A 15,981-nucleotide genomic window follows, 5' to 3' on the forward strand; every position below is an offset into this window, starting at 1 on the left:
AGATTTCTAAAAATTGCTGACACAAAGCATTTCTGTAACCAAATTTAATATAAAAGCATTGATGGTATGCAAATAAGGCATAACGCCAAACTTTTACAAATCAGCTAGAGAAATAATGAAGTAATGTGGTGCCGCTTTTAAGATTAGCTTTCAATACTACCTTTTTGTTATTTTTCTGGTGGGTAAGTCATGAGGAATTCCAACCTTGAGATCTCTTTCAATTGTTAGAGATCCACCATGACAGCAACACAGCAGCTCTTATCTGTTCTCACGTTTTTTTTTGGCAGTGTTGGTTCAGACACATTTACCCCTCCCCCACCCTGTTCTACTTCAGTGTCAGAAAGATAGGAAGCCACAATAAGAACAAAAGAGCTGTAACTCCATTTGTCTCCTGTCTTCTTCCTCCTCCCTCCCCACTGTCCCCACGCAGAGCTCATAGACTCTGGTGTGAAGTCTGTGCATGCCCTGGGTGGGGAATGGTGAGCGAGAACTGACGTGGACAAGTGACACCCAGAAGCTGTAAGTTTCTGCAAGTACCAGGTCTACACCACAACCAAGGCAAAGCAATGGCATTATCCCTGGAAGAGTTTGTCCGCTCCCTTGACCTCAGGACACTCCCCAGGGTCCTGGAAGTCCAGTCAGGCATCTATTTTGAAGGTAAGCACTCTCTAAATTTTTGACCACTCTAGAGTACTTGGAAGTGGGAATTTGTAGGAGAAATCTTGGTTGAAAGTATGAGTTCTGTAATTAACTGATAACTGGTGAGTGATCAAGGCTCAGAAGTGTTAGAGAAGGGAGAACCTATATGGACTCCTAGTAGGAAGGGAGGAGGAATTACATCTAAAAATTCTTGTATGCTTTCAGTGGTTTAACATGGTGGGTAATCACTAGTGGGCTTTCTTTGAAATTGGTTATAATCAAGAGTGAAAAGTTCATGAAAGAATATACACCAATGAACCCCAATGTAAGTGAGGAATTTTGAGTGATATTGGACTCTAATAAATGGGACACTCTGACTGTGGGTATTATTAGTAGGGAGAGGTATGCATTTGTTGGGGGTATGAAATGTGTGAGAGCTTTTTTTTTTTTACTTTCTGTGATCATAAAACTGTTCTAAAACTAAACACTCAAGTGTCAAGAGTGTGCAAAACATGCATAGATGGCATGTTATTTGGTATGTTTTAAACGCTACCTTCATTGAAGTTTACTCTCTACATAAATATATCCTTTACTCGCATAGAAAACAAGTGTAACTTTTAAGAGACGATCAGGCCCTACACTTATGAATAGATTAATACTATGATCTTGGGAGTGCATTGGCAATCCTTGGATTGCCTTAGTTTTAAAGGTGAACATTCTCTCTCCCTCTCTCTTTCTCTCTCCCTCCCTGCCTCCTGCCTCCCTCTTGAGTTCTCTTACACCTGCTCTCTCTGTTTCAAGTGCTGACTGCCCTTTTACCATATTATGACGCAGCAAGAAACCCTTGCCCAGATATAGCTGCTTGATCTTACATTTCCTAGTTTCCAGAACTGTGAGAAATACATTTCACATTTAGAATTGAAAGAGACACAAGACCAGGAGAAGTCATCAACAGCACAAGTGTTGAGAAGGAAATATTCTCCAAGCTCTTAAATACTTCTTAATATTGCTAGCATCAATGTACCTTTCAGCCATTCTGTAGCGACCTTTCAGTTCCGAAAATAATGCTACTTTTTTTACTTGAGGGTATAGAAATTATTTATTCACAATAAGATATTTTTAAAAATATGTTTTGAACCATTCAGAGTCCAGCTAGAATTATGCAATAGCAAATTAGTGAGTTTTGGTGTAACTTACTACAGTATGTTAATCTACATAAAATTATTAAAATCTCAATAAATATTTGAAGATTTTTTTGAGGTTAGTTTTAATTTATACAAGACAACGAAAATGTCATTTTCTAGCTAAACATGAGAGGACTTCACAAAGTTCATGTAAAAGCACTTTATCTTTTAACTCTATTTTTCTGTGAACATTTGAGGCTTCCTTGTGTATATCTCTGATCATAAGAAAGGTAAAACTGAATGAAGAATAGCAAGTCTAATCTGGGAAAATGGATTAGAACTGTATGTAGGCAAGTCTTTCCTGTTCAACAACAGGAGAATGTACACAAACTTTCTGAGCTGAAATAGTTCAATTCACAACTTCTTGACTTGTAATTTTCTGAACAATGGTGTAAAAACACACTCTTACAATCATTCTGCTTTTCCACTTTCAGTATAGTGTTTAATAATTTATCAGATATTTAAAACTTGAGTATAAAATAGACATTTTGTTGGATGATCTGACTTCCTTTTAGACATTTCAGCATTCTGAACACATTTAAGGCAGAGTTTAAGGGTTTAATTGTGCTTAGGTAGATTGGGTGTATTAGGTACATTCTGATTTAATTTTCAGTCTAACAACCAGTTTATCCAGAACAAATCCGATTGTCATTAAAGAGCATCTGTATCATATCATGAAATGAAAGAAAGATTGGTAAATGTTATCTCTATGTCTAGGTGCAGACACACAAAATCAACACACCTCCAGTTCCCTTATACACAGTCTTGTGAGCAAGGAATTCATATAGACTGTCCAAGTCGATACAAGAGTTTGTTTAATTATAAATTGATTATTTGAAAGTCAGACCACGTTTTGTCATCAATCTCATAATAAGAATGTCTGTGTTTCTGAAGCAGTCCCAAATCAGTTTGATCTTTATGCATTTAAAGTTTTGCATCACAAATCTTTCTTTATGTCTAGGCTGCAAAGGCATTCCCCTATAATATTTTATAGTGTCTCTACAGATTCATATTTCATAAATTTGTTTTTGCTCAGTTTGGATGGCACCTAACCATGAGCTTTACAGCGACCCAATTTTAATTTTTCTGTACAGGATAAACCTGATTTCCAACGCTCATTGACTTGCCAGGCCATCTTCTCCACTGCCTTGTGCTGCTACCAGCAAATCACATGACATGCTTTGATCTCTGCCAGTCTATCTGAAGCATCACCTCTCTTCTATTAGTCGGTTTTTTCTTAACTGTGCCAAAATCTTGCCATTTTTTACACTTGATCTTAGCCAAAAGGCCAAGAAGTGATAAAATCTTGCCATTTTTTAGTAACAATATCTCTGGAATAAATGTTGATATATGATCGGTATATGAACCAATCCTTTGTTTTCATTCAGGTTTTTTTTTAAGTTAATTTAACTCTTAATAAACCTTTAAAACATATTTTTAAACAAGCACTGATTTTATAAAAAATTAAGCTGTGATTTTATTTAATTGCATTTATTTTCTATATAAATTTGGGTAGAATTGACATTTTTATTGTCTTACAAAAGAACACAATATGACTCTCCGTGTATTCAGGTCATCCTCATACTGTGTTAACTTATTGTGCTATACCTCAACTAAGATGAATTTTTACAAAGTAAACAAATTCGTGTAATCAACATGAAGATCAAGAAGAATTACAAATGTTCTAGAATACCCATGTTGAATTGTTTTGCAATTTTCATCTATTGTGTTTACCAAAGTTATCACTATCATGACTTTTGTCCATTATGAACTTTATATAGTTGGAAAATCAAGTATGTGTCCTTTCCTGATTAAATTATGTCTATCATTATGTCTATAAAAAGTAGTCTATGCTGTTGTATTGTGGTTCATTTTCAGCACATATGATATTGCATTGGAGAAATATTGTCATAATTGATTTATCCACTCTGAACATTTGGATTATTCCCAGCTGTAAGTTGTTACTAATAATGTTATCAAGAGATTTGTATTCCTGTACATTTACAGTTACGTGCACGCAGCTGGTAATGGCAGTAGGGGAAATTGCAAGGACATACGGTACGTGCATGGCAGACTTTGTAGGTAATGAAAAGCAACTTTTCAAATAGTCAAGTTTGCATTTCTACCAGCAGAATATGATAGTTCTAGTTAATCTATGTGTCTGCCAGACTGGACTTCAGCCCCGAATTAGAGTCATTCTGATGCGAGTTCAGGGACACGTCTTAGTTTTAGCTTGCCTCTTCCTAATGAGCACTTTTCCACACATTTTCTAGCCTCTCGGAGATGGTCTTTTGTGAGCAAATTGCTCATGTTTCTTGTTCACTTGTTATTTTATAACTTTTAATTATGGATTTACTTGGCATACTGACTGTCTGGTATGTATTTTGCAAGTCTAGAGCATGACAATTCATGTTCTTACTGGTATCTTTTCTTGGGTGGAAATTTTTTATTTGTTAGCTACATTCATTGTACTTTCAAGGAAACTTCCTTTTACTACGTTTGTGAAAATATCCCATATTATCCTCTAGAAATTCATTTTTTACTCTCACTTTTGATCTGAAATTTACTTGGAGTTTTTTTTTTTTGAGAGAGGGTGGTACATATATGAAATTGTGGCTAAAAATTACTTTTTTCACCTTTAGAGACAATGAGTTCAAATATGGAAAAGCTGTCTTTTTCTAATATCTTGCTGAATTATCTTAGTCATAAAGTCTTTTTTCTACAGCATCTGTACTGTTTCAATTTTCCTTAAGACGTTTTCATCCTGTCTTGATTAAAGTAGATTTGCAACTTATAATATTTCACTTATATTGTATAAATATATTGCATAAATAATTGTCTAACATAATGTGTGGCAGAATCTTGATTCTCTAAGTTCGTTTCATTTTTTAAACATCAGAGATTTTTAAAAAATATAAATGCATGAATGCATCCTCCACAGATGAAGATTTAATTATGTAAGCAGAAGGGTGCCATCAGCAAGGTTTAAAAATGTCCCCAGTGGCTCTGATACGTAGTCAAAATGCAGTCAAAACCACTACATTGCATAAGTTTTCCAGTTTGTTGTTGCCCCTCAAATTTGGCTCTTCAAATGTTTGTATACAGTTTAGGATTAACATCAACATTTACAAAACCACTCTGGAATTTTGATTAGCAGAGGGTATTCCAGAGAAAATTAACATAATTCTGATTAGGTCTTCTGAACCATCAATCTGGTATTTCTCTCTGGTTCTAGTATGTCTTTTAATCTATGTCGGTAATAATTTAACTTATCGTGGAGATTCAAATTTTTCAGATTTATAATTAGCTATTTTATTTTTATATAATTATAAACGATGTGTATTAACATTTTCACTTTCTCTTTGCTTTATGTCTTGAATTGTAAGAACATACTTTATCTTGCTTTAGACTTGTTAGGTGCACATTCTTGATGCATAAGAACGTTGATGACTTTTTTTTTCTTTCCAATGATTGCACTTTTTTCTTAAATGGCTTTCATGTTCGGGGAGTCTAGTGCTTAGAGAGTCCAGTGTTTACAACGCTTGTGAACTCTAATAGCAATAACAACTAAGAAGAATTCTTGTTCACAACTGTAGAGAGAAAATTTCACTAATTACTCATTAAATGAATCTACTTTAGAATAGTTTTCCAGTGATTTTTTTAAAAAGGAGTTTATATCTGGTTTTATCAGAAATTTCTGTAATGCTTGTGATGGTTACACAGTTTTATTTTTTACATTTTATTAAAGAAGGCTTTCATTGTGGAACAAAATAAATTTTTCAAATATCACTGAATTTGATTTGCTGTTTTCTGAAATAATCTTTGTATTTTGGGGGAAATAATATGATCTTACATTATTTATTGCTTGCAATATCCTAGCTGGTGTTTCCCATCAAGTTTTGTTGAAATTATGGAACTTCTTGGCTAGACTCTTTTTCCAAAGGTTTTGTGTGAGGTTATCGTTATTGCTTACTCGCATATTTTGTGGTGAGGAGATTCTGAACTAGAATCTTAAGAGTGTTTTAAATTATAACTTCATTATTTTTCCAAATATTTATTTATTCTTATTAGAAAGGAAGGTATACGGAGAGAAGGAGAGACAGGAAGATCTGTTTGTTCATTCACTCCTGAAGTGGCCTAAAGGGCTGGAGCTGAGCCAACCCAAAGCCAGGAACCTGGAGCCTATTCTGAGTCTCCCACGCGGGTGCAGGGTGCCAAGGCTTTGGTCCATCCTCGAGTGCTCTCCCAGGCCACATGAATGGGGTTAGATGGGAAGCAGGGCTGCCGAGATTAGAACTGGCATCCATATGGGATCCTGGCATATGCAAAGTGAGGACTGAAGCCACTAGGCTACCGCACTGGGCTCAACTTCAATTATAGTTTACCACTCATTTTGCAAAGCATCTTCTAGAACACTTGCTAAAAATAAAAATTTCTCTATGTATCGATGTATAGACAATTCCTAGAATGCACACACAGGCACATAAGTAGGCTATTCGACTGATATATTTTCTTGTATTTTCCTATGACAATAACTGAAGTAGAGAAATGCAATGAAATATTACCAGCAGCACCAATTAATTCTATCATGAATTCTGAGTTTATCATTCTCATGGCATTGATTTTCCTAAATAGATGCTGATTTCTTTGGAAAATATCAAAATCATGTGTATTCCCTATTAGTTTTTCAACTTTCTCTTTTTTTGTTGCCTTTGCAGTATGGGCAAGGACCTCCACACTATGTTAAGATACTGTGGAGATCCCTGTCTTATTCCTACCTATAAATACTACAACCTAAAATTTTTCTATAAGTATAAGGATCTAAATTTTATTGTTTGATTTTTACTAAATTGAGTATGATTCTATCCATTCCTGGCTTTCTAAGTGTTTTCATAATAAATATTAATTGAGTTTAGTCATTTTTCTTCATCATTGATTGAGATGTTATTTGTTTTATTTGTGTGAGTTAATATTGAAGATGATGCAAATTTGTATGTTTATATTGATGAAATTTATATCTTTTTGTTCTGTTGTCATCATTTTTCCTTGTTACGTTTTCTGTTAGGTGCTGCTGTGTTACATAATAGTAATTCCCCAGCTTTCTTTCAGTATATGATTTTTGACTATTCTGATTCGCTGTTTGCTTTAAGGGAACATAGCCTTCATCTCCTCTCTGCTTTTTCTATCACTGCAGTTAGTGGAATCAGATTCCAGCCACCCTCAGAGATGACTTCGTGGCAACAAATAAGGGGAAAGGCAACTTAAGAAAGGCTGACATCAAGTAACATTAGGTTCTGTGGTAGTGGACTACATACTGACAACCATAGTAACATACAACCACAGCATGTTTATTTTTGATAATGTGTTATAAAAGCACTTGTCGCTTTTGGAGGGCAAGGTGTTTATTTGATATGAACCACAGATTTGTCAACTCCAGAAGTGGGATTATGCCACCTGCATAAACTACAAATGAAAGGTGATTTTAGGGCCAACTACAAAAACTCAATATTTGTTTTTGTATGTGGATTATTTAGCAAGATAACTGGTTGTAGCAGTCTTGCAATAAGTTATAAGTATTACTTTTATTAACTTTTAAATATTTATTTATATATGAAAGGCTGATTGTATTTATTTGAAAGGCAGAGTTATATAGAGAGAGTGAGGGTTAGAGAGAAGTCCTCCATCCTCTGGCTCACACCCCACATTGTTGCTTTGGCTAGACCTGGGCCAGGCTGAAGCCAGGAGCCAGGACCTTCTTGGTTTCCTGCCTGGGCTCGGGAGACCAAGCATTTGGGAAATTTTCTTCTGTTTTCCCAAAGAAGAGTGGGTATGAAAAGGTAAATGGGTAGAATAGACCAACGGCAATTTACATGCCCTAATAAAACAATGAGTTTCATATTTACTAACAGTTCACATATAAACCATTAGTTCCTTTTTTGGTTCACAATAGCAAAAGGCTCACAAGATCCAATGCAAGCATGAATGCACAGCGAGAAAGTGAGACATACTTGGTATATAAGTAATTACAGACTTTCCATTGTTTTTGCAAAGAAAGATTAATTTATCTGAAGGAATAAGTTATATAGAAAGAACAAGTGAGTATCCCCACCCCCGGCGCCCCCCCACACACAGAAAGGTGGAGGGGATAAGAAACAGAGAGAGAGAATCTTCGATCTACTAGCATACTATCCAAAATGACTGCAAAGGCCAGGGCTAAGCAAGGCTGAAGCCAGGATCTAGGATCTTCTTCTGAGTCTCCCAGGAAAGAGCCTGGGCCCAACCTCCTGACTCATATTTGCTACTTTCCCAGTCACATTGGCAGAGAGCTTCATCAGAAGTGAAGCGGCTGGATCTTAAACTGGAGCCCATATGGGATGGCAGGTGGTAGCTCCCCCTACAGATTTTCTAGGTAGCAATTGGATTGTATGTATCAATATGTAACATACAGAATTTGAATTACAATTTAAAAAAGCAAAAGAAATGATCATATGTGAATGTTTATAGAAGTATCTTTTGTAGCGAAAACTCAAGTAAGTCTCCATATGGAATAGCTTCCAGAGGTTCCAATAATATATTATCAGGCATCTTTCAAGTTGCTAGATTAATTGTTGGTAACAAAGCAGAGTTCCCCCATTCCTGAAGATGATATTAAGCTGGATGGTTCAAATGGCCAATGACAAATTTGAAATATGCACAAATACCATAAAGAACTAACTAGAGAGTAAAGCAAAGCAGTAGGGGTAAAAACTTTTGATAATGATGGATAGCTTTGAGTAGTGGCCCAAGTAATGTGAGGAAATGAGCCTTGCCTAACATCTGGAAAAGCAATGCCGCTGCAGACAGGGCAACTATATATCTTTTTTATTTCTGGTTATGAAATAGAGGATGAGAGTGGGGCTAAAGCATAGTGCTTGACATGAAAGGCATGGGAGGAAAGGCTAGAGATTGGGCAGATCCAGTTCTCAAATAGAAATTCATTCCTGCTAAGAAGTGGTCATCAGGGAAAGCTACTCTGAGGAACCACCATTGGGAATCTAAACATTGATGAGAATCAACCAAGAAGAGCTCTATGTGATGAATTGTTCTAAAAACAACAAATAGTGCAAATATCGTCAGGCACAAAGACATTTAGTTTGAAGAAGAGAAAAAATATTCCTGTGCTTGGGTCTCATAGAAAGCAGAGCTTGACCCTTTGCAACTGAAATTGGCAAGAGTCCAACATACAACTTAGACCTGGTTTATTTGGGTGTTAGGCTCAGCCACAAAGGGGATAGCCTAACAGGAAGAAGGGTTTTTTTTTTAAGATTAATTTATTATTTTTATTGGAAAGTCAGATATACAGAGAGGAGAAGAGACAGAGTGGAAGATCTGTTCATTAATTCACTCTCGAAGCAGCCGCAACGGAGCTGAGCTGATCCAAAGCCAGGAGCCTGGAACCTCCTCTGGTTCTCCCACATGGGAACAGGGTCCCAAGGATTTGGGCCATCCTCCATTGCTTTCCCAGGCTACAAACGTAGAGCTGGATTGGAACTGGCACCCATATGGGATTCTGGCGCATTCAAGGCGAAGACTTTAGCCACTTAGCTACTGCACAGGGCCTGGAAGAATTATCAACTGGCTCCCAAGCTCCCAAATAACCACTGAAAAGTTTTCTCTCTTTCTTTTTAGATTAATTAACAGTTTAACAAATTTCTTTCTTTCCTTTTTTTTTTTTTTTTTTTTTTTTTTTTTGGTTTGGTTCTACATTCTGTTTTTTTCCTTCCTGTATCTGAGGGAAGGGAGGAGATAAAGAGAAAAGCCACACCTAGGTTCTCAACTATCCCAAGGTTTCAGATGTGGGGCAAGCTCCAAGAGTCCTGCTCGAGTGGTTTTGATAGTTCAACAGTTCTGTATTGCTGTTAATCCTAATCATGATAAAATCCAATCATGATAAAATCTCTCCAGAATCCACTGGCTGACATAGTCCACCTCAGAGCCTCATTTGATCAGATATGTACTGCCAACACTTGGCTGGGGTAGTTGATCAATTTATTCTGTCCTCCATCCTCTGTTACGGTACCAGGTGTCCTCTATAGGCTCCAGTACACTGCCACATCCTCCATGTGCATCTGGATATGCTGACCACTGCTTCATCTGAGTCACTGAGGAGGCCCAGTTCTGGCACACTCATTCCATGGTCAGACCATGCAACCTGCAATTTTCTCCATCGTTGTAGTTCTGAGCCCAGCAGTTCAGTTGTGGGGTAGGGACAGGAATCCCCAAAGAAAACTCATCTGAGATGATACCACAGCTGATTCTTGTGTGCTTGCCAATACAGAGTCTGGCATAGTCTGTCGCCCAAATCAGCGTATGCACACACATGTGGTTGTAATTGCTGGGTCAGTTCTGTCTTCAGCCCTGTTTTCTCTGCAAACCAGTGGGTGTTGGAGCCCAGCCCAGTCATGCCCACCACACATTTAACCTTCATGTAAACCAAAGGGAGCTGCAGCCTAGTTGAAGTGACCTGCAATAACCCCACCAGGCCTGCCCTTGCGCTGGCTCCCGTGCTTGCCAGTATGTACAGCAGACTGATCCTGTCTGTCCCACATCCTATTCAGCTCTCATACTAGTCAATGGGCATTGAAGCCCAGTTCATCCCAACCAGCCTCATTATCCAGTCCACACTGGTGCCAGTGGGTACTACACTCTGTCTAGTCATGCCTGCCTCTAGTCCTGGTTCTCATGATCACCAGTGGGAGTGGCAGCCCAAGAAGGAGTTGCTTATTGTTTCCCTAATGGGCTCACTCCCACTACTATCTTGCACTCTCCAGGTGGTTCTGCTGTTTAGCTCGACAGAATTTTCCACCCACCCCTTGCCAGCATCTGCTAGCTGATGCTGTGGCAAGCCCACTAATCAACATCCACCTTGGCATTGCATACACCAGAAGGTACAATTAGCCCAGCATGGCTTTCGCCTGATCCAGCTCACATGCAGGCCAACAGGTGTTGTAGCCCTGCCTGGCCTGGTCTGCTCCCGATCCCAGCTCTCACATTCACCAGTGGGAGTAGTGACCCTGAAGGGAGGCCTGTTGCAGCCCCCATACTAGGTTTACTCCTCCCCCTCACCGGCCCTTACATGTGCTGGATGGGAACTATGGTCCAATCTCGCATGGCCCGCCTCACCTTGGCATTTGCCAGTGGTGTTGTAGCCTGGCTCAACTTGGCCCAACCCCAGTTCTAGCTCATGCTGGTGGGGGCTACAGCATAGCCTAGTCCAACCCACACCAGCCAGCTCCCTTGTGTTTTGTATGGCATGAGTGGCTGCAATCTTTTGGTCTCTGGCCTATTGCCTTTAGCATACAGCATTTTCATGCGCATTTGGTGTGGTGTTCTGCATAGACATTGTTTTTGTATACTACACCTGAAGTGGTAGTGTTGCTCACCATCATTTTTCACGTAAATTTACATAATACTGTAGTAGGTGGTTCTGGACTAGCAGGCAGGTTGAGAATGTCTTTAATGGGGCAGAGGGATCTGGAATACTTGTGTCTGGAACACCTTGCTGATGATTGATTTGGAAATGGATGCAGGTCAAGAGGAACTGATGTGGATCCTATGGGTGAGCACAGAAGCTGAAATGGAGATGATGATCTTGGCTGGACATGGCTACAGTGTCATCATCTCCATTCCAGCTTTTGTGCTCACCCATAGGATCTACCACCCAGCTGGGACATCCCCTTAGCTCCCTAACCAGGCCTGTTCCCGGCCATAGATCTTGCATGTGTCAGTGGTTACTCTGATTCAGTTCGGCATAGCCCATGCCCTGTCTTGGCCTTTGCTATTAGATACTGCAGCTTGGCCTGTCTTGGCGCATCCTCAGTCTCAACTCTTGCTGGTAGGCACTACAGCCTAGCCCTGTCAGTCTGCTTCCATCTCTGGCTCATGCAAACCAGTAAGTAGGGTGATAACCTAGCCTGACATGACCTGCACTCCAGTCTGGCTCCTGCACATGCCAGTGGTCTAAAGTTTGGCTGACCCTGCCTGATCAACCCCCCTCTGGAACCAACCCAAACACTTGCCACTGGGTGGAACCACCTTGCCTGGCCTGACCAATACGCAGGTCTGAATTACATGTTCACCAGCGGAGAGCTATGACCCACCAGAGGAGTTTCCCAAGTTCCCCCACCAGGCCCACTTCCAGATCCAGATCTCACATATGTCAGCAGGTGCTAAGTGCTTACCCAGCATAGCCTGCATCCTCTGTCCTGGCCTATGTGTTAGCTGGTAGATGTTGCAGCCCAGCGTGCCTCTCACCCTATTCTTGGGTGTGTCTGTGTTGCTACAGCCTGGACCAGCCTGGCTTAAATACAACCTCATTATCCATGAGTGCCAGAGGGTTACATGGTCATGCCTAGCTCATCCCATCACCACCGCCAACTATTAAACAAACCAGCAGAAATTGCAGTTCCATAGGAGTGGGTCCACCTACTCCCATCCCCTCTGAATCTACCCCCTGACCTGATTTTCTCTTGTGCAGTTTAGTGTCATGACCCAGCCTAACTTTACCTGTCCCCTGCTTTGACTCTTACTGGTGGGTACTGTGGTCTGGCCCTGCCAGGTATGCCCCCAACCCTAGCTATAGTGTGCACCAGTGAGTGGTAGCTGCACATGGGCTGGCACATTGGTCTAATCCTTAGAAGTCCCCTAATTCCACCCTCCAAACTGCTCAATCTCAACCCCCTCTCTTACCTGCAAGTACAGTGGCCTTGATGCATGTCCCTTACAGGTCATTCCTCACCTGGACATGAGCTCCCAGGTCTCTACATGCCCCAACCTGTGACGTCCCCCAGGCCCTTTGCAAGCCCGCACCCCTAAGCTCCCATGATCATGCCACCGTATAGTCCATGGGTTGTGTCTGGCACTATTGAAACCCTGGGTTACCCGACCCGGCCCACTTCTTGCCCTCTCTGGGACTCAGGCTCAGGGTTTCAGCTTCTACCACATATGCGGGCTGAACAACCCAGGCTGGGCAACCCTGATAAAAAATGTTAAGTGCTTTCATTACTAAATAATTCAGATCTTTGGAAATATTGATTTAACATCGTATGATAGAACAATCCAAGTGATTCTAATTTAATTTATTTTGATACTTGTTTTGAGTGACAGCTATTAGATATTTTATAAAGGTCCTGTATATACCATATTTAATCTCCTCCAAGTAGGCTTGTTGTTAATGTTTGTGTCTCTCTGTGTGAAATAATCTTCGTATACCTATGCGCTTCACTGAGAGTGATTCCTTTAGCTGGTGACAAGCTTATGCCATCTTAACTGTTATTCTGTCATTTCCATCACAACCACCTCTGTAATCTAACATTTTTAAGGGTCTTTGTAGGTGTCTTGCAAAATTATTTCCTATATTGCAGGATTTGGTCTAGGTACAATTAGCTTTATCCATTCTTAAATCAACTCAACATGTATAAACTCCACTATAGAGAAATAAATTGAAAGTAAGTGAATGGATTAGGAAACTGTTTTATGTCTGATTTAAAAAAAAGAAATTCTAGTCACTTTTAGTATATTATATAATATGCATGTCATGTTGCCATCTGATACAGGGGTAAATAGAATATTTTCATATTAAATATGTTCAAAATAAAATATTAGTAAATCTGTACATTAAATATCAAATTTTTAGTTTTATGTAGAGTTGAAAATAAGTTAAAGTTCTAGTATTTTATTAAAATAGTTACTTATTTGAAACACAGAGTTACAGAGAGGGAGAAGTAGGGAGAGGGAGGGAGAGAAAAAGAAAAGAAAGAAGAGGGAGAGGAAAAGGAGAGAGAGAGGGAGGGAGAGAGAGAGAGAGAGAAAGAAAAAGAGACAGACAGAGAGAGATACCATCCATCTGCTGGTTCACTTACCTGCTGCAATGGCCAGGGCTGTTCCAGGTGGAAGGCAGGAACTGAGAACTTTTGGGTCGCCCGTGTGGGTGGTAGAGACACACACATTTGGGTCACCTATCGATTTTGCAGGCACATTAGCAGGGACCTGAATTGGAAGCAGAGCAGTCAGGACTGGAATCGGTATCCATATGTGATAGCAGCATTGCAGGCAGAAGCTTAATCCACTATGCCTCTCAGATTAAAGCTTGGGTAATTGTGACATGTGCCCTAGAAAGGTTCACATGTGTTGTCATGTTATTTAGAATTCTCTAAAAATGAAGCATATAACTGAGGAACAAATCTAAAATATAAGAGAAAAATTAGTGATTATTTATTTTTGTTTTCTTTTTCTTCTCCTGACCCATCACATGTGCAAGCTCTTTTATGAGTCTAAGGAATCTTACTACTAAATTTTTTTTCTAATTTGATTTTTTATTATATTTTTGACAATCTTTACATAGTTAATTAGGGAAAAAAAGGTACAAGGGCTATAAGGAAGGGGTAAGACGATTATTTCCATATTGTTTCCTTTGTGTATCTGAGGTAAAGGGGGATAATGAGGGAGAAGCCTCACCCAGTTTCTCACCCACCCCAAGTCCTGGATGTGGGGCATGCTCTGAGATACTTGCTTAAGTGGTTTTGATAGTTCACCAGCCATGAATCGCTGCCAATCTCGCCACTCCAAGCACGATGAGGTGAAGAATTGACATAGTCCATCAGAGAGTATCCATTTGCCCAGTATTTCGCTGCCAACATATAGCTGAGGTGGTTGACTTGTTCTGTCTTCTGTCTTTTCTTGGTTAGGGTTCTGAGTCCGCCATTTCGATTGGGGAGATCCCCAAAGAAACTTTGAGATATTCCCAGACCAGATTCTTGTGTGTTATTGCAAGCACAGGGTCCGCCACAGTCCATCACCCCAATCAGCTGGTGGTTGCAATTGCTGGGTTGGTTCTGTTTTCAGCCCCGACTTCCACTAGAACCAATGGGTGTTGCAGTCCAGCCTGATTCTGCCCAGCACACACTCGGCCCTCACATAAACCAGTAGGAGCTGCAGCCTAGTTAGAGCGACCCACAATAACCCCCACCAGGCCCGCCCCCTACCCTGGTTTGCCAGTATGTGTAGCAGACTAGTCCAGTCTGTCCCACATCTCATTTGGCTCTCGTACATGTCGATGGGAATTAAAGCTTAGTTCTATCTAACCAGCTCCAGTATGCAGCCCTCATGGCTGTTGTTGAGTGCCTCTCTGTCTAGCCACCTCAGCCCCCATCCTAGTTTTCATGCCCTCCCATGGGAGTCGTAACCCAAGAGGGAGGAGCCCACTATTTTCCTCCCAGGTTGCTCTCACTCCCAGATTATGTACTCTCCAGGTGCTTCTATTGTTTGACTTGACAGAATTAGTCCGCAGTGCCAGCTTCTGCCAGCTGATGCTGTGACTAAGCCCAAACAACCCTCACCCACTCTAATTTTTGTTTGCACCAGTGGGAACAATCTGCCCAGCCTGGCTTTTCCCTGATCTAGTCCACATGAGGCACACAGGTGTTGTAGCTCTGCCCAGTCTGGTCTGCCCCCCTCCCAGCTCACACTCTCCAGTGGGAGTAGCTGTCTGACAAGGGGACCTCCCCCCTAATTCCCCCTGCCGGCTCTGCCCCCTCCCTTCCTGGTTCTCACGCATGTACTGGTTGGGTGCTGCAGTCACATCCAGTACAGGCAATCTCACCTTGGCAATCTGTATTGTGCACTGGTTTTTGTCGCGACCAAACCTGGCTCGACCCACACTCTATTCTGGTGTTTGGATTTGCCAGTGGGTGACGTGAACTGATTCAGCCTGGTCTTCTCCTGACCCATGCCAAATGTATGCCAGTGGGAAACTTTCCATGGCCTCTTCTCGGCTGTTTCCTATCATGCTTCTTGTGCTTACCTGCAGGGATTGTGTCCTGCCAGAGGAGTTGCCCAGGCTCCTCCATCAGAACCCCTCCCAATGCCAGATTTTGCACATACCAGGGGGGTACATGAGCCAGACCAACTCAGTCCACCTCCTGTCCTAGCAGGAACAGTGGCTTTTCTTGACTGACCTTCAACCCAATCTGGCTCTTGCTGTTGGATGTTTCAGCCCAGCCATGGCTCGTCCATACCCACATACGGCTCACATACGGCTCAGTAGGGGTTGAAACCTAGCCTAGTCCGTCCCACATCTACCCTGGTCCTCCAGGACACCAGACGGTGTTAGGGTCTGACC

The 15,981-nt window shown here is 40.8% G+C and overlaps 1 protein-coding gene across 3 annotated transcripts in view; it reads left to right on the top strand.

Moving 5' to 3' along the window:
* The first annotated feature begins 385 nt into the window (after positions 1–385).
* THEMIS (thymocyte selection associated) overlaps positions 386–15,981 on the top strand; it is a 218,801-nt gene continuing 203,205 nt past the window's right edge. For 2 of the 3 annotated variants that reach the window (XM_058677019.1, XM_058676980.1), the window contains exon 1: positions 389–657. In XM_058677019.1, the coding sequence (XP_058533002.1) occupies positions 567–657 (91 nt within the window). In that variant the 5' untranslated portion in view covers positions 389–566. Of the gene's footprint in view, positions 658–15,981 lie in introns of all 3 variants that reach the window. The other variant, XM_058677084.1, reaches the window with a different exon arrangement.

The sequence above is a fragment of the Ochotona princeps genome, chromosome 1, assembly GCF_030435755.1.
Source record: "Ochotona princeps isolate mOchPri1 chromosome 1, mOchPri1.hap1, whole genome shotgun sequence".
Classification (NCBI taxonomy): domain Eukaryota; kingdom Metazoa; phylum Chordata; class Mammalia; order Lagomorpha; family Ochotonidae; genus Ochotona; species Ochotona princeps.